This window comes from Trematomus bernacchii, unplaced genomic scaffold (genome assembly GCF_902827165.1).
Source record: "Trematomus bernacchii unplaced genomic scaffold, fTreBer1.1, whole genome shotgun sequence".
In the NCBI taxonomy this organism is placed as follows: Eukaryota; Metazoa; Chordata; class Actinopteri; order Perciformes; family Nototheniidae; genus Trematomus; species Trematomus bernacchii.
Window position 1 is genome coordinate 22078269 of NW_022987973.1, and position 22927 is coordinate 22101195.

General features: G+C 40.5%; 1 protein-coding gene across 1 annotated transcript in view; it reads right to left on the bottom strand.

Annotated features, from left to right (window-relative positions):
- The window catches only part of otog (otogelin), a 49954-nt gene extending 36131 nt beyond the window's left edge, over positions 1–13823 (bottom strand). Inside the window, exons 1-16 of the mRNA XM_034116372.1 lie at positions 13742–13823; positions 13180–13281; positions 12325–12482; positions 10847–10968; positions 10386–10594; positions 9756–9886; positions 9569–9675; positions 8585–8694; positions 7415–7540; positions 6414–6522; positions 6025–6071; positions 4943–5088; positions 2941–3073; positions 2046–2223; positions 824–948; positions 308–520 (exon numbers count right to left, since the gene is read on the bottom strand). Coding sequence (XP_033972263.1) covers positions 308–520; positions 824–948; positions 2046–2223; positions 2941–3073; positions 4943–5088; positions 6025–6071; positions 6414–6522; positions 7415–7540; positions 8585–8694; positions 9569–9675; positions 9756–9886; positions 10386–10594; positions 10847–10968; positions 12325–12482; positions 13180–13281; positions 13742–13823 — 2098 coding nt within the window. The remainder of the gene's footprint in view (positions 1–307; positions 521–823; positions 949–2045; positions 2224–2940; positions 3074–4942; positions 5089–6024; positions 6072–6413; positions 6523–7414; positions 7541–8584; positions 8695–9568; positions 9676–9755; positions 9887–10385; positions 10595–10846; positions 10969–12324; positions 12483–13179; positions 13282–13741) is intronic.
- Positions 13824–22927: the final 9104 nt, after the last annotated feature.

Below are 22927 nucleotides of genomic sequence, written 5' to 3' on the forward strand. Positions count from 1 at the left end.
GAAACATACTACCAATAGAATACATTGCTTTTAAAATCGTTCTGTGTGACACGAAAAAAAGGGGAAAATCGTGTTGGTGAACACGAATCAATAGATTACATGTCGTGACTATAACACGAAATGCCGTGAGACTGGGTTGCATATTACTTACTTTATACTTTCCCTTCTCTCAAATAATCTTACAAGTTTTACAAGCAACACCAATCAGATGTGAAGGACAGTACCCTTTATACCTGTGCCTCCCGGTGCAATATGATTAAGACATAAAGGAATACATTTATTATAAAGTCAGCTGCTGATTACTCACCACAGTCCGGTATCTGTGACCGAAAGTCAACGATGATGGAGAACCTGCGGCAGTGGCGAGCGTAGTGGGCCAGCGCAGAGCAGAGGCAGGGCGTCCCGCACTTACAGGTGTCTGAGCGGCACTGCTGATGGAAGGATGTCGGGCTGAGGTACTCGTGGCAGGCGGAGAACAGATCCTGGTTCAGCACATCACACATCTCTGAGGCGTAAGCCACTGAGCAGGGCAAGGAGCAGCAAGTTAGTACTATATGCACAATTCCTAACTCCTGTATCTAAAATATACAAACAAAAAGTGTAGCACTGCACATTTATATTTAGGAATGAATTTGAAATCCAGGCTGATTCAAACACATCCATGTATATGCACGTGTCTACAGTATGTTTATACATTCATATTTAGGTAAGTTAATAACGCTCTAGATATTTAAAAGTGGTTTAAAGATATATAAAAAGGAAAACAACATCTAACACTATACTTTTTGAAATAGGGAGAGCTAACAGCATGAGAGGAACTGACCGGCCTGCTGGTGTGTATCACAGGGGTCGAGCTGAGGCGTACTCAGAGTGGTGGAACAGGCTGACGAGACCCTCCAGGCGTTTCCAAACAGGTGAGGAGTGCTTTCAATCATACCTGATGGAGATCTGCAGGAAAACAGGAGCACAGATTCATCACATGGAGCTAGAAACCAGCTAGCTTATTTTGTTTTGTTGAGTCTCAGGGTCGTACTATACATTGTACCCCTGTCAGTGCCGCCTTTGAATTGTTGTGTTAATACTCCCTATTGTTTCGACTTGTTTCTCAACATTTCCACTTTGAAAGTGTAAGCATCAGTGTTCGGGGTAACGCGCCACTTTTTTTACTAACTACCCCAATAGCCTACTGGTAAGCATCATCAAGCCTATTGTGCTACAACAACAACATTAGCATTAGCACTAGCTATAGCACAACAAGCTACTTCTACCTCTAGTAACCTTGTGATAAGATCTGTTTAGTGCCATGATCTCATTTAAATGAGGTACTTTCCTGTTAATACGTGGAAGATAAACCCAGAGAAAAGCAGCACTCATTATTAAATTAAATTCAGTCTTTGTAAAGATAAACATATTCTTGTAACCTTTAAAAGGGGAGCCGGAATAATATGTACTGTACTACTAGTTATAGACATTGCAGGTTCCCACCTCTGCTTTTAAGAAGGAGCTACCACTGTCTGAGTTTCTGACTAACTCTCCCATTTGTTTTGGCCAATAAAAGTGTCTAAAACAACTGTTAATCCTTATATTTGAACTACTTTATCCTAAAGGATGCAAAGTCCTTTCTGGAGATCTTCAGGCAAAGTGAGTTCCAGTTTTCTTCCTAGTAGGATACGACCACTTCAGTCTCAAACTGTGATGTATATCCATTTACAGCTGTTAGACAACATCCGCCCTTTATGGTGGGCCATTACAACGAGGTACAGTGGAGCCCCTATTCCACTAACAGTAAATTCCTTGTTGAAGTGGCGTGTCCAGTTGGGCGCTCATCTGGCCCGCCTTAAAAAGCTGATCAGAGAGCGAGGCTTTTGATGCCGAGCCGCCAAACCAGTGTGCATTACAGAGAGCGAGTGTGAGAGAGAGAGCACTTCACCATCACCTCCCTGTCCACCTCTGAAACAGGAGCATGCTCTCTCTTTTAAACATAGGAGGGGGGGGGGTTAGAAGAGGGCGCGGGACGGGTCAAAGTTGGGCCGTCACACACTTACAGGAAGTCATCTTGGATGTTGCCGTTGAAGGTGCCACACAGGCCCACCGTGTCGTCCTTCCACTGCTCGTCGGCCTGCAGGTAGAGGCGGAACTCCTTCCAGCTGTACTGCAGGCGCAGGCCGAACGCCGTCTTCACCTGGAGGAACATGGACGACAGCTCCTGGATGTGGAAGATGTCTGGGAGAGATGAGGGAGTATGGCTTTAAGATGGTGGTAGATGAGATAATACAAGGTGCATTTCCATTCATGTATGCACAAGAAAATGACATTTGTTTTACATCCGTATTCATAAGCTAACTAAACACATCAAATTGACTTTGATAGAAAACATATAATAAATACATGATTTTCCTAATAACTGCTTAAATGACTGGCTTTCAAAAGAGCAATTGAATAATGTGGTGCTGAAAGTAGTTTCAGATATCGTCTTTTTTTTCTTTTGTTGTGTATCATTTTTATTTCCATATGACTTAAAGACATATTGACTGACTAATTGACTGATTTATTGACTGATCGACTGATTAATTGATTGACTGTAAACTAGTATATAGTCAGAAATGTATTTCTTCAGAACAGAAGATATAGGTGTTGTTTTCTTATTCCTTAAGGTACCAAAACATCAGATCATTCTCACACAGTTCATCACAAATCAAACAAAAGGCTGTTCACTCCATCAACAGACAGCGGCAGACAGTGAAAACATTGGTGTAAAAAGGGAATAATAAATACTCAGAGGGACAGCATTTTGTGAAACACAATGCAAGCGCTAGTATTAGGAAAAAATCTGTTCAATGGCACAGCTGTCATTCAATCCGTCTAGAATTGCATAGTGCTGGAATAATGCTGGCGCTGGATGTCGAAAGTAAAAAAAGGGATAAAAGGGTAGGAAGTTACCGTCAGAATACGGCAGAGAGATGCGGTACTGTCCTGCCATGAAGACCTCGCCAACGTGGCTCAGTGTAATCTCTGTTCTTGGATCCTCGTCAATAACCAGGTTAACTGATTGGATGCAGGCCCCATCCAAATTCTGCAATTGAGACAAGATGGCTGGATAAGGCAGGCTGGCATTATCCCAAACAGTAGCAGCAATTTAGATACGCAACAGGACACACAATGAGGGAGATAGTGGTAAATGAGACAGAGAGAAAGAGAAAGAGATAGATTAGAGAGGAACCAAGAAGTGAATGGAAACTTACTCACACTATAATCATAGAAAAGTGGTGGTAGAAGAAGTACTCGAAAATTCAAACTAAGGTATTCGATTAAAACTGATGAAAGATGTTAAACCCTTCTGGTTTTGCAATTGTGATGATTCCTTAAGTGTGTTCATACAGTAGCTTCAACATTGTATTCACTATGTGTTTATTCACCCTTTACAGCCAATGCACTGTGCCAACTGTTCAGTTGTTAGCTGGCTAGCTAGCACCAGCCTGTGGGAGTTAGCATGTCTGTTTTTGTTTAGTTCAGCCTCTTACTGAACACTATCATTTAACAAAACACTCTGGTTCTTATTTCCCACCGTGTACCTTTTTAAAGGTATTTCTGGGATACGCACTTGTGTTTCTGTCTACTTGAAACTTGTTCAACTTAGTCCTTCTGTCTATGGGTTGGTCTATAAGGTTACAGCATTACTGTTAGTCAAGCTCAAAATGAAAGTGATAAAAGTGGTGTGACAAGGTAAGCAATGAAGTAATTTAGAACAATGTGTTCAGTGAACATAATGCACTGAAAAGTTGACTTTAAGTGTATTATGTCAACACATTTCATATAACTATATTAGGTTAGTTGAAAGCAATAATATTAAGTTGAAATAGGTTCAACTTAATATTATGTGTACTATGTATATAGTTTCAGTGGTAAGTCTGCATATTACATTTAAATAGTTCTTAGTGTACGTAGCGCAAACCCTTCTTGCAAGTCCATTTGGAACAATAAACACAGGTTTGAGCTTCATAACCAAAACACTACAGGGGTTTATAAAACTATGAAACATTGACGCAGTTACACACTCCTTTGTCAAGACAAACTTAACACTCAACACGTATCAGACAGTGCATCATATTATGTAAGCATATTGTACATTTTGGATTTCAAACATGCCAGTGTCATGGAAGTACTTAAAAAATGTACTACAGAGTATGATTAGTTAATCTGCCGCTCCGATATTGTTAAAGTAAGGAAACCTGCCCATCGCTGACAGTTAGTGATCTGCCTCTATGAATCGTCTCTTTCATAGGTGGCAGAGCCTCATAGCCGAAAGGTTTTAGCACCCCCCCTCCTCCTCCTTTTACTCTTCCCATCATTCACCTCCTGTTTTGCGCATAACCTTCTCTCTGTCCAAGTCCCCCACCCCTTCAGTGCCTCTCTTCACCTCCCTCCTCACTACAAAGCCGTCCACAGCTCTGTCAGCCAGGCCAGATAAGGTAATCCTGTTCACTTGGCTGTTAGAGGTCTCGGGCCTCTGCTCTGATGAGTGGGACATCTTATATCTCGCCTCCTCCCCTACATTGCCCGTTTGCCGAGCAGCTCAAGATCAGCTGGGAGACGAAAGGCTCAGTGAGAGGGGAGAGAAGAAGCTCCCAGTCTTTTGTTGCTTTTCATGCTCATTATCTGCCCGGGTTTGATTGACATTTCCAGAAGGCTTTCAATTCCCTAAGCATTGAACAAAAATGACCTGGCCTCAGCAGGGATTATTGAGCACTTGAATACCGATATGATCTACATGACAGACAAATTGCATAAACCCTGTAAGCCAAGACAGGTGAACACTTGCAGAGGCTAATTGTGGAAGTAGAAGAGTTTGAGATGTAAAGATATTTCTCTCAAAAGCAGGAAAAGAAAGGAACTCAACAAGAGGGTGGATAGATAACATCATGCAGATTAAACGCCAACTCACGGCTCCACAGGGGGCGTTCTGGATGGTGACTGTGAACTTCCCTGAGTTGTGACTTTTGGCGAGGACATACTGACATGTTGCAGGGAAGGTGTAGATCCGCCCGTCAAAGGACTGAAAATACATATCGCCAGTCACCGAGCATTCGCCTGCAGAGAGAGAGAGAGACACTTTCAATGATTACCTTGGCCCTAAAATATAAGTTTTATCCGTCCTCGCTGCATGTCTCATTCCTGGCTGGTAATCCTCCTCCTTCCTTACTTTCTACCTAAAAAGCTCCTGTCTTCACACTTTCCTGGGATGTCACCTCCTTTATCTTTTCTCAATAAACAATGCTTTCTTAACATAAAATTATAGATAGCTTGGGCCAAAATTAGGGAGCTTTCTCCTTTTTTGTTACCTAACTAGGAGCCCTGGAGCTTTCTTGCTTTAATCTGCAAGTACTTTTTGATCTCTTCAAAATTTAGGAGATAACTTCTTCCTTCTTAACTAACTAGGAAACTTCTGCATTCAGATAAACTTTGTTATAAAACTCACAGGTAGCGTTGCTGTTCCTTAACTATTTCAGATGATTTTGGCATTGACCCATACCTACAGGAATTTCAAAATTGCGTCATTAACTATGTTTGACATTCTCCTTGCCGTTTTCTTAAAAAATAGCCCTTCTACTTTCCTCTACTTTTATTTTCCTCAGGGTTCATACAAGCCATGATAGAAACAACAACAACACCCTCACTCGCTTGCTGTGAATGCTCTGGAAAATAATCAATTTTTACTCAGACATGGGCCCAATCGAACATTAGAAAAACGTGGTACTAGGGAGCTGGCAGGGTAAAGTCAGTTTGATGACTGGTCCGAATGATTCCGACATTGCGTTCTCAAACACAGCTCCAGTGGGTAATGTCAAAATACGTTGCCTTCGAAAATAGGAGACATCGTTTTTAACATTTGCTATCACAGTATGTTCTTCTTACCAGTACCTTAAGTAATGTCTTTCCAAATAAAAAAACAATCCACACCCATGAATGTGACCTGCAGCACAGTTTGAGCTAAAGTTAAACCACCCACAGAGGGAAGGCACAAACCTGGGCAGCTGTAGTCGGTGCAGTTCCACACTCCACCAACACATGTGCTGAAACAGAAAGCAGAGACTTCAACAGGTGGAACATGAAAGGCTGTACTAATCAGCAGGATCGCTGATAGAAACTGGACACACAGAGCCCAGGTGGTCAGATCTGAGAAGATTAAAAGGACTGCATAGAATCTGCAGAACAATAACCTGCTTTTTGTTTTTGCTAATAGATGATGATGACGACATCTAATGTAACATAGTCTAACATGTGTTCATGTTTTGTCCAAAAACACATGAAGCTGGTTCTCCTCGCACACATTTTTGTGCAATATAAGGACAGCGTTCCAACAGGTGAATCAAAGTTTTTATCCTACTTTAAAACCGGAGTTAAACACTGCTCACCAGTTGTTGCACTCCTCCTGCAGCGTCTGTCCAGAAGGATAAAACATGCCGTGGTACTCGCAAGGACAGTCGGAAGGCGTTACACAGCCTCCATCTTCGAAGATCATACCTAGGAAAGGCAAAAGTGTAGACAGACATAGAGAAATTATCAAGCTTCATTTTGCCCTAGAATAATTCATGAATTATTCATTTATGCCGAGGAAACGTGATTTATTTTAAAGTGGACCTATCATGCTATATTTGAAACATATATTGTAGGGCCATACCTATACAAAACATGTCTGTGAAGTTTTTTTTTCAAAATACCAAACATTTCACCCATTGTAGCCATCCCTCATACTGCTCAAACCCCTCTTTTGAAGCCCTGTTAGAGAAACGCGGATCTTGGGTCCTTAGCTTGAACAAAAAAAAGAAGAGGAGGAGGCGGAACTAATGCCTGATCAGAATTCTACCGGAGATAAAGTTAAATTCTGCTGTGATAAAACGCCATCCTGTTTAAACCACATCAAGGATTATTTCTGAAACAGTATGGAGCTCAAATGCTTTTTCTCTTGCGGGTTTATCACAAGGTGAGTTCTTTTGTTATTTCCTGCTTTTTAAACACATGTGCTCTCCAGTACAGGTTAGCTCTGAGTGTTAGCGAGGCTTGCTAATGTAAACAAAGACAAGATTACGTCCAAAACACGTCAGGCATTGTTTCTGATAGCAACTTTCTGTGGGTCCGCTGCCGATTTGACGTCAGTTCGGATGGAATCTGTCTCCGCTCGTTGTACACCCGTTTTTAAAAGATTTGAGTACGGAGGAAAAGAGAGAGGGTTTTATTTTCTGACGCTGCGTGAGTTCCCCGACGCACCGGGGACACATATGTATGTATAAAAGACATCACAAAGTGCATTTTGCATGATAGGCCCCCTTTAAGGTTGGAAGACACGACAGAAACAGTAATAAAAGGTGTATTTGCAGCATCTACGACAGATAATAGACTCTGATTTGAAAATCACCATCAGGACAGTAGCATCCATCCAGGCAGGCCAGTTTGCTGTCGATGCATGTCCGCTCCAGGTTGCAGGACGCTGGGCAGCAGCTGATGCATTCCCTGTACTGCAGACCAAGGGCACACTGCTTTGCTGGTCGCAAAAAATTAAACACAACACGGATGTCATAAACTTTCTACTGAAAAGACTGGGAATAGAATTATATGACCGAAAATTGACACCTGTTGTGCCTAGAGATATCATGTCTGCCACAAGTGACGTTGTAGTATATCTATTGACAAATATAGCTAATTCATAATAAGTCCAGCTTATCTGTTGGCTTGATTAAAAGTAAGACACGTTTTTTTCTGTTATGCAACGTTAAATTCACGAACCTTTCTGTCGTTTGCAAACTTGCAAAAACTAGAAAAATGATCTGGTGCAGTTAACCTTAGCAACAATAGGCTAGCGGTTTCGTTAGAGAGCTGATACAGAAATACCATTTTAGTGAGTTTTCAGTTCCTACTAAAGATATTGAAACAAAACATTGAGATAACATATCATAATATGTTCACAACATTAACAGAAATGTTGAATGTGTGTTGTTTTCAGTTGAATTTTAAGCAACATCTGTAAGTTAATTCTACAGCAGCTAACCTTAGCCACATTAAGCTAACGGTTCTTAAGCTAACGTGGCTTATAGGGAGGCTATGGCAGTAGCCTATGTGTCTGATAGATGTAAATAATTGTAGTTATAATTATTATAATTATTATAATAATTTGATTATAAATTGTCCTGTGCCTATAGCAGTCAGTTCAACTTTAACATTTGTAAGCTAAGTACGTTTTTACACTGTATTCTAATTTAATAAGGTATCTTCTCTGAGTTCCCTTATCTCCACAACACCCACCACCAGAGTTGCACTGCTTTCACAAAAGGCAAATAAAGAATACATTTTCAAGTAATTATGATTTCTATATCTGTGTCAACCTTTCAGGAATACAATATGAAGGTCAGCAAAACTACAATAACTTTGCAATGTTATGTGATAAGTCATATTCTTTTCAGTAACTATAATATATTTCCGTATACCATGCAGTGATGGAAATTAGCATAAATTCATATTGTGTTTTGTTCAGTCGACCTGAAATGTGCAGCTCAGAGGCACACAGTTTACAACACCTGGAAAAACGTACCACACTGAGGAATGTGCTGCCTCCAGTCGTGCAGTGGGTGGTCAGCGTGGGCACAGGCCCGGGCGTACTCGCTGAACACCTGGCATACCACATCCCCGTTGGGATCCGACCTTCAACAAAGTAACGAACAGAGAAGGACTCATTGAGCGGAGCCAGGAGCCAGGAGCCAGGTATGCTAAACTAAGAAATAACTACACAGCAGCTGCGTCTCCATCGTAGTTAATTAGTACATCTCCCAACTATAGGCTTTAAATGTAAAGCTGAGTATGTTTGTTGTATGGCTGTATCAGTCATCTGATTTTTGTCTGAACACAGTAAACTGTTTTGTCTTTATCACCCGTCTCTGTTACACATTACTTAAGTTAACAGACTGACTATCATGGCTAATATTACTCACAGAAGGACGGCAGGTTCAGGTTCATGGACCTGAGCCACCAAAAGACACAACTGAGAAAGCTATTAGTGAGATCATTTCAAACAAGAGAGTAACTAAAAGTGGCCACATTATTCTTTGTGGACCTGGACTGTAACGGAGAAATCCAAGAGATCTCAAAACATGAAGAAGAATGACACCTAGCAACACCTTACATTTTACTGCAGCTTGAACTATAGATGTTAAAGATTCAAAATACCCAGTGCAGGAAAATTGTATTTTTAAGTTGGCCACTGAGGTACCTTTGTAAAGATTTCAGTTTTTTTAAGCTCAATTAATACAAAACATAGATAGTAATGATCCACAATGGATTAATGTTTACGATTTAAGTAGAAAGATGGCGCAGTGGATGGCTGACGTGTCTCTAGCTCCTCTCCAAATGTTGTTTGAGGACCTTTGTACTTAAGATTTCCATTGCCATTTCTACACTGTAGCTACTGTAGCTACATATGACAATAAAGCCTTTGATTTCTGTGCTATCCTGACATTTGATCATTAGGCCACCATAGGACAAATTAAATGGTATCTCAACAGGAATCTGGTGTTCTCACATGCAGAGGTCGTTGGAGCAGCTGGCCATGTAGGACAGAGGGCTGACAAAGTCGTGGCAGCTCTGAAATGGAGGATCCAGCAGCATTGCACACACCTCTTCCACTTTCTGCAGGCACAAAACACATTCAGTTTTTCACTCGAAAAATATATGCATAAACGTGTCATTGTAGCATGGAAGCATCATACCAGCAGGACATGAGCTTCCACTGAATCACAGGGTGAAGAGAAGCCAGAGGGCACCATGGGACATCGAGCCTCGTGGGGCTCCGTCTCCACCCAGCTGTTTCCAAACAGCTCAATTTCATGAGTCAGCACACCTGGGAATGACAGAAATACATTTAAAAACTTGTTTCAAAGCATGATTCATGTTTTAAGTTTGCTTTCCTGATGTTCATTTCTGTCACTGGGACTGTATGTGTTGCATTCACTGGGTCCCTGAACACATCCTCAGATGGTTGGATTGATCAGATTGCAATCAGTCTTCTAGATGTGGTTAAGTGCTTACTGGTAATAATCTGATCCACCCAAATGTAGGTAGATGCAGGTGACAGGAGAACTTAAAGCAAGCAGTGGTGCTCTCACGCTTCATGGTCAGATTTTACTACCAATGACTCTTGCTGCATTTGAATGATTAGATATCAATGTGAAGCTGGTTCTAACTATACGTTTAATTAATACCCATTGAGAGTAGTAGGAAGAAACTTCAGAACTGTACACATTTTAGTTTTCTTTACTTTTACTGTCACTATATCTTGCAGAAAAGATATTTTAGCATTTACAAGTACTGTTTCATATCTAGACTGAAAATGATCATACCATAACTCGTCTTCAGGTCGTCCTGGACGTCTGCGTTGAAGTTCCCACACAGGCCGCAGGTTCGGCCCACAAACTCCGGGCTGAGTTTGATGTAGACGGAGCCGCTGCGACCCTCCCAGGCCAGCGTGAAGCCGTGCTGCTGCGTCACCAGAACGTACTGCGAGATCTGCTCCAGCTGCAGGTCGTGGATGTGGTGAGGCAGCTGCAAACTGAAAACAGAGAGCGGAAATACACCCTGGTACCACCTTCACTTCTATAGGGAGCTAACACTGACTGATATACAGCATTAATCTTGAACGAAATATAGAAATACACTTTTAAATCATATTCCATTTGTGTGAGAGAGGGATAGCCTTATACAAACTAAAAATGTTATATAATAAAGGAAATACTTTAGTAGAAATAATAAATACATTTTGGATATCAAGGTGTTAAGTTGTGTCTTGTGCTACACTGCTGACCTTTGGCCCTTGTAGGTCACGTTGGTGGCGTGCAGCCGAACCTCACCCTCCCACGGGAGGAAGAGGCTGACAGAGCGTTGGCAGGTGTAGGGGGCAGAGCTGCAGCCCGGGTCATTGTGGACCTGCGAACAGCAAGATGCAACATGGAAATTATATGACGATAATATTGATCTCCTTTTAAGAGATAATACGGAGGTTTTCCCTCCATTCATTTCCAAATTCGGATTTAACAGCAGTGATTTTTTTTTATTGGTTTCCTAAAATCCAGGCAGAATCATTTTTAGTACAACAGGAAAATTAAATAGCAAAGGCTTCATTTTTGGTAAAGAGAGAGTAACATCCATCATAGTACTGATATAAACAAGTTATGATATCACAAGGATGTAAAGCAGTCCCTGTTCTTTCGTGTCGCTCAATTCAAGTACTCTCAGACATCAGGGATTTGACAGCAGGTTGCTGTAAGAAAACATGTCCATTTCATTTTTTTGATCTGTCAGGTAACTCATCGAATCCACCCTTGTTTATTAAGAGGCTCACAAACACCTACTAACAACCTGTCCTTATCCAAATCTGGATTAGTCCACTGCTGAAAAATGTCATCCTGTTTTAGTAATGCTTGCTAAACAATACAGTGAGCAGCTGTTTTAGTCAAAAATAAACTCTGTATTTGTAATTAATTATGACGGTTTTCTTCAGTAGGAACCAAGGGGGGCTGAGAGCCAAATTATTAAGGGACATAATTACACACTGTTGGTTTTGATCATTACGAGATATTTTAGTTGACAGCAATGCAAATGTTTACTTTAAAAGTCTCTACTTAGCCTGCTTTTTCTCTACTTTGATTTAAAAATACTTTTTCTTTTTTGACAGATAAAGTGATGTTGAGAGAGTTGTTATTTTGATCATGCCCCAGCTCTCCCTGAATGACCGGTCTAAATGCTGAAACTTGAACTTAAGTAGCACACATTCCCCAGCAAAGTGTGGCTCTGGCTACTACAAAGGAAAATGTCATCTCAACTCCTTTTAACACTGTCTGCCTGGCAGATTTGGAGAATCGCAACTTTTTCTTTTCTTTTGTTTATGAGGTGCTCCTTATCATTAATACCAGAATTAATGGACAATCAATATTCATAATGCATATCTTTTCATGTTCCCTGTTTGGGTTGGTTTCCAATACACAGATACAGTATCTGCAGCCTTTTCAGGGGAACAAAGTCCCGGTCTGTTGCAGATGCTTTCAAGGCATGGTGGGTAATTGCAGTATTTAATGGTAATTGAATCTAATAACCAGATAGCTTTCGCTAATCTTCAGAGCAAATCTTTCCCTCAGGCTGAGAATGAACCCTGCAGAAGTCAGAGAGGAGAGTGTTTTAGAGCCATATGCCTCGAGCACAAACTTTCCTCAACTGGAAGAAGGCGTCAAACCAAAGCAGTCCGGGCAGCTTCTATTCTGAGGATTTATTTGAGTTTGAACTGACCTGGACGACGATGCTGGCCTGAGTGGTTTCCTCACAGTCCTTCAGCAGGGTGTACGTGCAGCGACCGGGGAAGTAGTAGTAGAGGCCGTCAAAGGTCTCGAAGTTGTACTGACCCCACGTCCGACACGTCATCTCCCTCTCAAAGCCAGGATTTGGAACTGTTAAAAAAGGAAAGAGTATGAAAGGATTTGCCATCGCTGAAGTTCAGTCTAAAGAAAGATGGTCAATTACTTCATACAAAATACATTTCACGTAGAAAAGTAGTTCTTCTTGAGTTTCATATTCTTCATGACATACTGTATCGTTCTTAATGCTTCATTGTTTGCCTCTTTTATGTTTAACCTCTTTGTGTTTTTGTCTGGTTCTACTGTTTTTACCCTTTTTTAGGTTATTTTATTGATTGTAAGGTGAAGGTTAAGCCTCCAGATCAAATGTATTATTATTATTATTTTGTTTCTGAGAGGCACAGGGGTTATCGAGACTTGAAAACTCCAAATGTAAATATACAAATATTTATTTATAATGCTTTTTGTGTCACTGTTAGTTGTGAGGAACAAAACTGGTAGTTTTTGGCTTGAAATAAGATGTGTTATTGCTTAGTTGGGTGAAACCTAAAATGTTGTTATTTATATTTTAAAGTTCAAATGAAGAAACAAACTTTGAAAAACTGGCCTCATAATAAGCCCTGAATAAAACTGAAAAAACTGAACCGAAGCTAAATGTAACAATGTAAATATAACTCCACAATTCTAAAGTATATATAATTGTGTAATGACTGATGATTGTTATTCCCCTGAGAAACTTTAAAATTGACTTTTACTTTCTAAAAAGAAGAATATCAGGTGTGTGGTTTACCTGTCTGACATCTGTCTCCAGTGGCCTGATACAGGCTGCAGTCACATGACTCCGACTGAGTGCACTGTCCGCCGTTTAGACAGGGAAACACACACGGCTCTGCTGAGAGAAAACACACAAACATACAATTATACTGCTGTGTGTGTGTGTGTGTGTGTGTGTGTGTGTGTGTGTGTGTGTGTGTGTGTGTGTGTGTGTGTGTGTGTGTGTGTGTGTGTGTGTGTGTGTGTGTGTGTGTGTAATTTAACATTTGCAGGCTTTTTTACTGAAACTTATTTCCCCAATTTCATTATTCCGTACAGTACTTCATATTAATCTTGATAAAAGTCTACTGATTGAAATCATAAGTGTATAAAGAGAGTAGAAATACTGACAGTGTGCAGGATTTCTTGTTCCTAACCATTTAAAACTTCTCAGGCTAAAAACTAAGAAAGAAAAAGTAAGATTATAAATGACTGTTACGTTGTTACATGACAATTTATGTCAACCACTGCAACAGACAGCTAACTTTGAGAAACTGCAGGTAACAACTTAAAGGAAGTCCCCATCTGTCAGCACTCACACGGAGTGATGGGGCCCCAGCAAATGTTCCAGTCACTGAACGCACCACCAAACGAGTGCTCCACATCCTGCAGTAGCACCATCTGCTCGGTGGGCTTACAGCATGTCTGTTCAGCCAGCCACGTCCCCCACAAGCCCAGGTAACATACAGAGGGTTATGGGGGGGGGGGATTAATTATATAAAAGCTATTTTCCTTTTGTTCATTCTGTAAGGGGAAAGTTAAACAGAGGACACACTTGTTTTTTGAGCTTCTAAAATGGCTTCAGGGGGTTTAAAAAACATTGGACATTTTGGGCAGAACATCTGTCCGGCCTGCAATGCTGAGGGTTGTCAGACTTATTCACCATTACTGTTTAGTTCAATACTTAAGTCCTTCAAACTTAACTTTTATTCATGTATTTTACAGCTGTGTTATTCATGTTTTATGTTTATTTTATTATTAGTCCACTATGCCTTCATTTCTTTGAGTGCTGTAAATCACAAAACATAAAAACCTTCCCTTTTCACATTTGTTTCTTGTGCCATCTTAAAACTATAACAAATAATACAACTTGATGGCTTTAAGTATGAATTTTTCATATCACCCTTTATAAACATACCTTCAATCCGGCGAAACGATGACCTCAGGGCTTCCTTCCCCTGCCTGGCTAACAGGGAGATATTAAGTTGAGGCCCGTCTCTGCTGAATGTGTTTCCTGGTAAACCAGATGATGATTGGTTTGATGGCGATGGGTTGAACAAGGACTGGTCAGATGTTGATGAATTGGACAGTGATTGGCTATGTGATGTCAAGCTTGACGATATGGGGTGTGATGTGTTTGAGTTGTTTGAGGTTGTATTAGCTGCTATTAAAGTGCTTGGTGATTGATTAGAATAGGTTGAGTCGAGGGATGATTGGTTTGATGTTTTTGCGCTAGTTGATGATTGGCTTAATGGTGTCTGACTGGATGAAAATTGGCTAGGTTTTGTAGTACTGCCTGCTGAGTGGTCAGCTACGTTTTTGGCAAGGGCATTGCTGATTGTTGATTGACTGGCTGGCAATGTGACAGTTGGTGATTGGCTGGATTTGGCTGTGCTAGTTGAAGACTGGCTAGGTGGGGCCTTCTTTGTTGGTGATTGGCTGGCTGGTGATATTTTAGTTGGTGTTTGACTGGCTATTGTTGTAGTCCCTAATGATTTTCTTGTGATTGTTTGTGATTGGCTGGATGGTACTTTTTGGGTTCGTGATTGGCTGCCTGGTGTTGTGCTGCCTGGTGATTGTCTGGCTGATGTTCTGCTTGTTGATGATTGGCTGGCTTGTGTTGTGCTGCCTGGTGATTGGCTTGCAGATGTTTTGGTGGTTGGTGATTGGCTGCCTTGTGTTGTGCTACTGTGTGATTGGCTTGCGGATGGTTTGGTGGTTGGTGATTGGCTGCCTTGTGTTGTGCTGCTGTGTGATCGGCTTGCAGATGTTTTGGTGGTTGGTGATTGGCTGCCTTGTGTTGTGCTGCTGTGTGATCGGCTTGCAGATGGTTTGGTGGTTGGTGATTGGCTGTCTTGTGTTGTGCTGCCTGGTAATTCGCTGGACGATGTTTTGATGGTTGGTGCTTGGCTGCTATGTGTTGCGCTGCTTGGTGGTTGACTGGTTGATGTTTTGGTGGTGGGTGGTTGACTAGCTTGTGTTGCGCTGCTTGGTGGTTGACTGGTTGATGTTTTGGTGGTTTGCGATGGGCTAGCTTTTGTTCTAATGCCTGATGATTGGCTTGTTGATGATCTGGTGGTTGATGATTGGCTTGTTTCTGTTTTGCTGCCTGGTGATTGGCTGGCTGATGTTTTGGGGGTTGTTGATTGGCTGGCTTCTGATGGGCTGCCTGGTGATTGTTTAGCTGATGTTATGGTGATTGGTGATCGGCTGGTTTTAGCTATGTTGCCTGGGGATTGGCTGGGTGATACTGTTCTAGATGGTGTTTGACTAGATGGAGCTGTCGTTGAAGATGATTGATCTGAACTGAGGGTTCTAGAGGAGGTTGGTGTGCTCTCCATGCTGGAGGACGTCAGGTTGGACGTCAGGTTGGACGTCAGGTTGGGCGTCATGTTGGACGTCAGGTTGGACGTCAGGTTGGACGTCAGGTTGGACGACAGGTTGGACGTCAGGTTGGACGTCAGGTTGGACGTCAGGTTGGACGTCAGGTTAGACGTCAGGTTAGACGTCAGGTTGGACGTCAGGTTGGACGTCAGGTTGGAAGCAGTGGTCCGGCTGACCAGTGAATGACTGGAACCAGACGTGTTGCTTTCTAATGCAGCAGCTTCTGTCTGGAGGTCCTTCAAGGAGAAAAATTGTATAAACAGGTATTTCTTGCATTATTTGCAGGCATTCAGTCATTCAATAAATGTATCTTATCCTACCAGAGCCTTTTCCAACAAACTATATTGAATCTGATGATTTTCATATTGGACCTTGGCATTGTTTGGCAAAGAGAGCAAGAATCTGATTTGAGCAAACCAAAACATAATCCATGCAACGCAGTCTGATTCTTTCAATTAATTCCATAAATTTAATATGAAATCAAGCAGATAAAAAAAAAAAAGCTAATCTCTAGGTGGGCGGATCTATAACGATCTGATTAAAATGTAAGACACCAAAAGCTTTTACAATTCTGTGTTTCATTGGGGAATAAATTCCTCCCAGAATTGTACTGGTTGCCGCACTAGTGAGGATGAAACTGAGACAGTGCTGGGAAAAGAAGAGGCTTGAGAGAAAAGAGCTGTCAACCTGTCTCATTAATGACTCCTCTGTGACTTCAAACTCAGCTTTCCCATCCATGTCGACAACCCCACCCTCTCCTCCACCACCTCCCCCAGTGTTTTTTCCCATTTTGGATCATCTTTGTTGTACGAGATATGAGGCGAAGTAGACAGGTAGTCTGTTGAATTTACATATGAATTCTCCCCAAGTTTACCAAATTAAAATATTCAGTTTTGAAAGCTTTCTTGGAACAAAACTATTGGGGGAAACTAAATATCTGTATTTTCTGGCACTGAAAATTGTCAGATTATTACAATTAGATTTTGAACAAAAATGGTTTGAAAACCTTTTAAAACATTTGCATTCACAAACTGATCAGTCAGAAGTTGTTTCTAAGTTTTGAGCCACCCTAGATAGGCTACCTGAGCTCTCAAATGACGACTTTCACCCCAAAGAGCCCAAACAAAGCAGATGGCAAAGGTTAGGGGTAGGGGTTATACGAGGGGTGTGCGACTATGAATCATTAATCACTGATTGCTATCAGAGATATCGATACTGAGCAGGTCAAACGTGAACACAGATACAGCAGTGTTGAGCCACGTGACAGAGATCTTACACAAGACAGATCCGCTCTCTATACCTATGGCCTACGAACTTTGCTACTAATTGCTTTGTTAGTTTACTAACTTCTATAGTTTGGACCGGATTCTCACGCCTCTCTAAGCCAAAGGGAATCCAGACAAAAGGAGCGACCACATTCAGGCTGATCGAGGCTCTGATAGCGAAAGGGTGAGACAACAGACCGGCTACTGTATATCCCTGCTGGGACTACCTGACATGTCGGTTTCTGAGGAACAAATGTCCCTGTTGAGCAATTTTACCTACATGCTGAATTGCACATTAGTTGGAGACAATGTGCATTTTGAGTTAATATCTATACATGTCATCTAGGTATAGTCTCATTCTGATCCCATGCGTGATTTTTACTTTTTCTTTGCTGAAATACATTTAAGATACCAAACGTGCATTTCGTCTCGGACTCGATCCGTGTTAACCTTTCAATGAAAACAAAAGCATACATTTAAAATACCCCACTAAAAGCAAACAAAAATATTCAAATTTTTTTAATTTGACATTTGGGAATTAAAGTCAAACTGTCGTAAGAATAATGGCTGCCACTTTTATCTAAACTTATTCTATTATTTCTGAAAACATGCATGATCATTTGCATCTATAAATTATATATATATACTGTATATAGTATTATTTATTAATGTATGTACATCTTAATGTATATTTACTTTATATATTTTTAACTGAACATCTACCCAATCTAAATCTTTGATTGAATTTGTAGGCACACAGTGTATTATTAGAATAAAACCCTTCAGGTGACGGTAGTTTTCTTTTATCCAGCTCTGTGTTTTGGTGTGAGCTTTGCAGATTTTTTGGTGATCTGCGGCTGTGTGCTTGCCGCTTGAAGCAGCTCCATCAGCATCAATGATCAATGCGGCTGCCTACCTGCCCTCCCTGGGAAGCGGTGTCCCATTTCTGCTGCTTTATCCCGCTGCTCCCGCTGCTGGGACAGAGAGAACAAGGAGAGGTTTGTTCCTGTTGCAGCTTTCCCCCGGACACCACAAACCCAACAACCAGGAACCAACCAAACCACCAAATAAACCATACAACCCCCCAAAAAACTACCCATCAATCAAGCAAACAATGTCTGCTCCATGATATTCCAGTGACAAAGGGCCACCTAAAAAACAATTAGGGCTGCTACATTTAATCTTCTTATTGCTGTTATCAATACATTGATTAATTGGTTGATCTTTAACATGTCAAAAATAGTGAAAATGCTTACAAGATTACACATTTGAGTCAAAATGTTTTGTGCAACCAACAATACAAAAGTATTCAAAATTCCCTAACCCTAAACCTAACCCAAAAAAGACAGCAAAATGTAATTTTGATAAGCAAAAGAGAAGATGTTTTCTTTTCAGTTTGGTATAATAAATAACTTTTATGACTAATTGATTATCAAAATAAATGCTTATTGATATTATGTTGTTGCACTAATTGATTCATAAACCAACTGTTTTAGCCCTAGATAAAACTATAACATATTTCTGATATCATTATCTTAAATGTATTAGTATAATACCAAAAAACTGAATACTGTACATTTTATATACAAAAATACTATTTACTGTATATAGGTATTAATGCAAATAACCTAGAAGGATTTAAATGATGATGAAAAATAATAAAAACAACACAATGCTATTGAAATATATATAAAAAATAACTCACTTATTCAATTCATTCCCGTTAGAAACGTTCACTCTCTCAACACCGAAGGACAGATGCGCTGAAATCATGGGAAATAAAGAAAAAGTCCAAATAAATACACATGTGAAAAATGTAAAAAGTAAAATAAATATAACTGAGGAAGTCAATATTACTTTAATAAAATGAAAAAATAAAATCAGATCAAGACAAGAGAACAATTTTGACTTGTTAGTCCTAATTTTCTAAGTCCTTCAAAAAATGTAATGGACATATAGGACTGATTATTGTACTTTCTCTGAGAAAAACACACTTCACTATATGTGCAGAATAACCAGCAGAATATAGTCCCGTGTAAGGATGTGACTCACCTTGATAAATTAGAATATAATACAAAGATAATAAGTGAAGAAGCCTTTTCCAGCTCCGTCTTAAATAGGGATCCATTCGTGTTTCGCGGATCCGCAGTCAGTCGGGTTTGGACAGCATCACCTGGTGAAAACCCTCCGGCTGGACTCCCGCTGCTCCCTGCGCTGCTCCATCCGGATCATCCGCGAGCGACCCGCCGCGCGCCTCAAGAACCGCTGCACCTGCTCATTAGCATAAATTATGCGCAGGTGGGCGCGCGCGTGGGCGGGGCCGCAACTGCAAGCAGAGATGTACTACTAATTAACTGATGCATGAAAGTATTCGAAAACTACAACCACTGATAAGATATTTAACAATTCAATTACATATAATTAATATATAACTTACAGACCACCAAACCCAATGAGACGGCTGTTATCTACGTGTGCTGTCATCAAATCAAACCTAATGTTAAAAATAATTCAGCACAGGTTTAAATGTAACTGTGCAGTATTTACAGAGAACAGTGCCTCTCTGTGGTCCACTGCGAGGGAAACATCACAGAACCTGCGGGGATTCAAATGGCCATGCCAAATGAAACATAATCAAATGAAAAAAACTCAAGCTCTTTAGGATAATACAAACACTAACACACTTTCAACATCTTCCAATTAACTGATAATATCTTCTCTACAATTTTACATTATCCCTGCTTGATTTTTTGCATGACTTGCACCGTGTCCACTTCACTTACTTGGCACAGTATTGCACATGTATATGAAGTAAAATGTAAAGGTATAGCATAGGCTGTTTTCTACATGACGGTAGATTTCCACCGTAGATGAATAAATAAAGTGTGGTGCAATAAACTGAAATTACTTGAAAAAAAAATACATTAAATTGTACAGATTTCAACTACAATAATATCATATCCTTTGATTGTGGAGCACAGGGCCGGCCCTTGGCATATAGGCAGTATAGGCGAATGCTAAGGGCGCATCAACCCATCGGGGGCGCCAAAGATTGGGGAGAAGAAAAAAAGAATAAGAAGTTAGAAATAAAAAATATATATATTTTTTAATTTCATAACACAATTTCCCGATTTTGGACCAACAAAGTACATCTTATTATCTTATACTAACAGAACTACGCCTATATTGCGTACAGCACCCCCCCCCCCCCAAAAAATCAAGTTGAACTGCCCCAGCCCCAGTAAAAACCAGAGGTTTATGTGAAATAGTTCTTTTTTTGAAATAATGGTTTTAGTGTGCAATTATAGGTTTTAATTGTAATCTGCTTACAGTTCTGTTTCATATTGATGTTGAGAGATGTATCCATAGATCTCTTAATTTTGTTCTCAAAGTGCACCAGATTGATGCTTTTAACTTCAATATTAAAAAAATAAATTATCTTCCCGGGGGAGCATGCCCCCGGACCCCCCTAGAGGATGTTAGGTCCACCCCCCACTTAAATCATGTTCACATGGATAGGATACTAAATACATTTGCACACATTTTGTGTCCATATTTTTCTGTTTTAGTGGTCGTGCCACAAGGGGGTGGGGGGGGCGCCAGCTAAAATCTTGCCTTGGGCAGCAAATTGGCATTTTCTCTCCAGCCACCTGAAAACCAAAATGTTGAAAAATCATACACAGGCAGTCAGGTAATTTGATCAGTGATAAACACATGAACCTGAAGGCATCACCTCCTGAACCTGACATGGAACACAAACCTTTAATATCACAGAGTTGACCCCATGTCAACAGCTGCATGGACTCATATAAGCATGAGAAAGTTTTGGGGGATTTTTTTTTGCAAAAGAAACACTTCCTGCCCTGTCTGTCTGCTGTCTGGGTGAACAAGGCCTTTGACTGACTGAAGCCCTCAAGAGAGCCCAACAGGCTTTGTGTCGGCTAGCCAGGAGGTATCTGCTTTCATAAATGGAAACAAGACTAGGAGGGGGGGGGGACAGAGTGGAGGGACATTTTAAGAAGATTTTTTTTGTTTTAAAGTGAGTGATTTCTGATTAGTTTGTGCGATTGGCGAATCTCACACTCCCAGAGCTTGTTGTCTTTTTGGACGTGAGAAATTAAGCATCATCCGAAAGCATAATGCTTTCGCAGCATCACACACACACACACACACACTCATACAGTACTGGAAACCTGGCGCCTGCTTTGTGTCCTGCAGACGGCTCATTAAGAGGTGACATGAAATGACTGACTGTTTTCTGTATTTTATATTTTTCTGCATTAGCATTTGTCGGAAGACTTGTAAAGTAAATGTGGTATTATTTTATCTCAATACTGTTTTACTTCTCTAGCCTGTTTGTGGCATAAAGTCACAGACCTATACCTATTGAAGATGTAAAGAGTCTATTGCCATGATGTTTTTAAAGTATCTGGTCACAAACCAATATATTGGACAAAATAAAGGGGCCCTACTATTTTTCCCGTAGTGTTTTATAGCTTTGTGTGCATGTAAATGGTCTGCAAAGGCTAAAATCCCTAGTTCCTGCCAGAGGGAGTTCCTCCCACACAGCCCCTTACTATACTAAGTCAGCCTACTATCACCTAAAGAACATATCTAGGATTGAAAGACTAATGTCACAGCAGGATTTGGAAAAACTTGTCCATGCTTTTATCTTCAGTAGACTGGACTACTGTAATGGTGTCTTTACAGGTCTCACTAAAACATCTATTAGAAAGCTGCAGCTAATTCAGAACGCTGCTGCTCGAGTCCTCACTAACACTAAGAAAGTGGATCACATCACTCCTGTTCTGAAGTCCTTACACTGGCTTCCTGTGTGTCAAAGAATAGATCAAAATACTGCTGCTGGTTTATAAAGCTTTGAATGGTTTAGGCCCAAAATACATTTCTGACCTAATACTAAATTATGAACCATCCAGAACTCTCAGGTCTTCAGGGACTGGTCAGCTTTCTGTCCCCAGAGTCAGAACTAAACATGGTAAAGCAGCATTCAGTTATTATGCTCCAAATATCTGGAACAAACTCCCAGAAACCTGCAGGTCCGCTGCAACTCTTACTACTTTTAAATCCAGGCTGAAGACTTTTCTTTTTGCCGCTGCTTTTAATTGAGCTATTCACATCTTAAACTGCACTGTAACTTTTATTCATGTATTTTTTATTTTAATGTTTATTTTATTATCTTTGCTTTTTAATGACTGATTTTAAATGCCATTTTCTTAATGTTTTTCATTGTTGTAAAGCCCTTTGAATTGCCTTGTGTTGAAAGGTGCTATATAAATAAACTTGCCTCTGCCTGAAACGCCTTCATTGGACCACTTTGTTTAATTTGGTAACCGTGACATCACTACGTAACACTCTTCTATTGGCTAGCGCTCCAACACATAGTACATGATAAGTCAAGGGGGGGGATTGGCCAGCTAACCAATCAGAGCAGACTGGGCTCTGGTTTCAGACAGAGGGTGAAAAGAGGTGCTGCAGCACAGGCAGTACGAGAAAAATAAAGAGCTTTTTGAACATTGAAGCATGGAGACTTGTCCCAGTAAAAGTACTAAATACTAAGATGAACCTAAAAAGAAGCAGAATAGGGCCCTTTTAAAATGTTGCTTTCAGGGTGATGCTATATAAAGAGAATATCAAAGTTATTATTAATCCTTCTGAGGAATGTTGAATGCTGTTGAATGTATTGCCTCATATTGACAGGGGGTTTGTCCACCTTGTTTATAAAGGTTGACTAAAGAACGGAAACACTTCGGAGTTCAACAGTACCACAAACTAAGCCCTCCAAAATGACCAGTCTCTTGAATTAACATATTTTTGAAATAAATAAACCAAAAAATA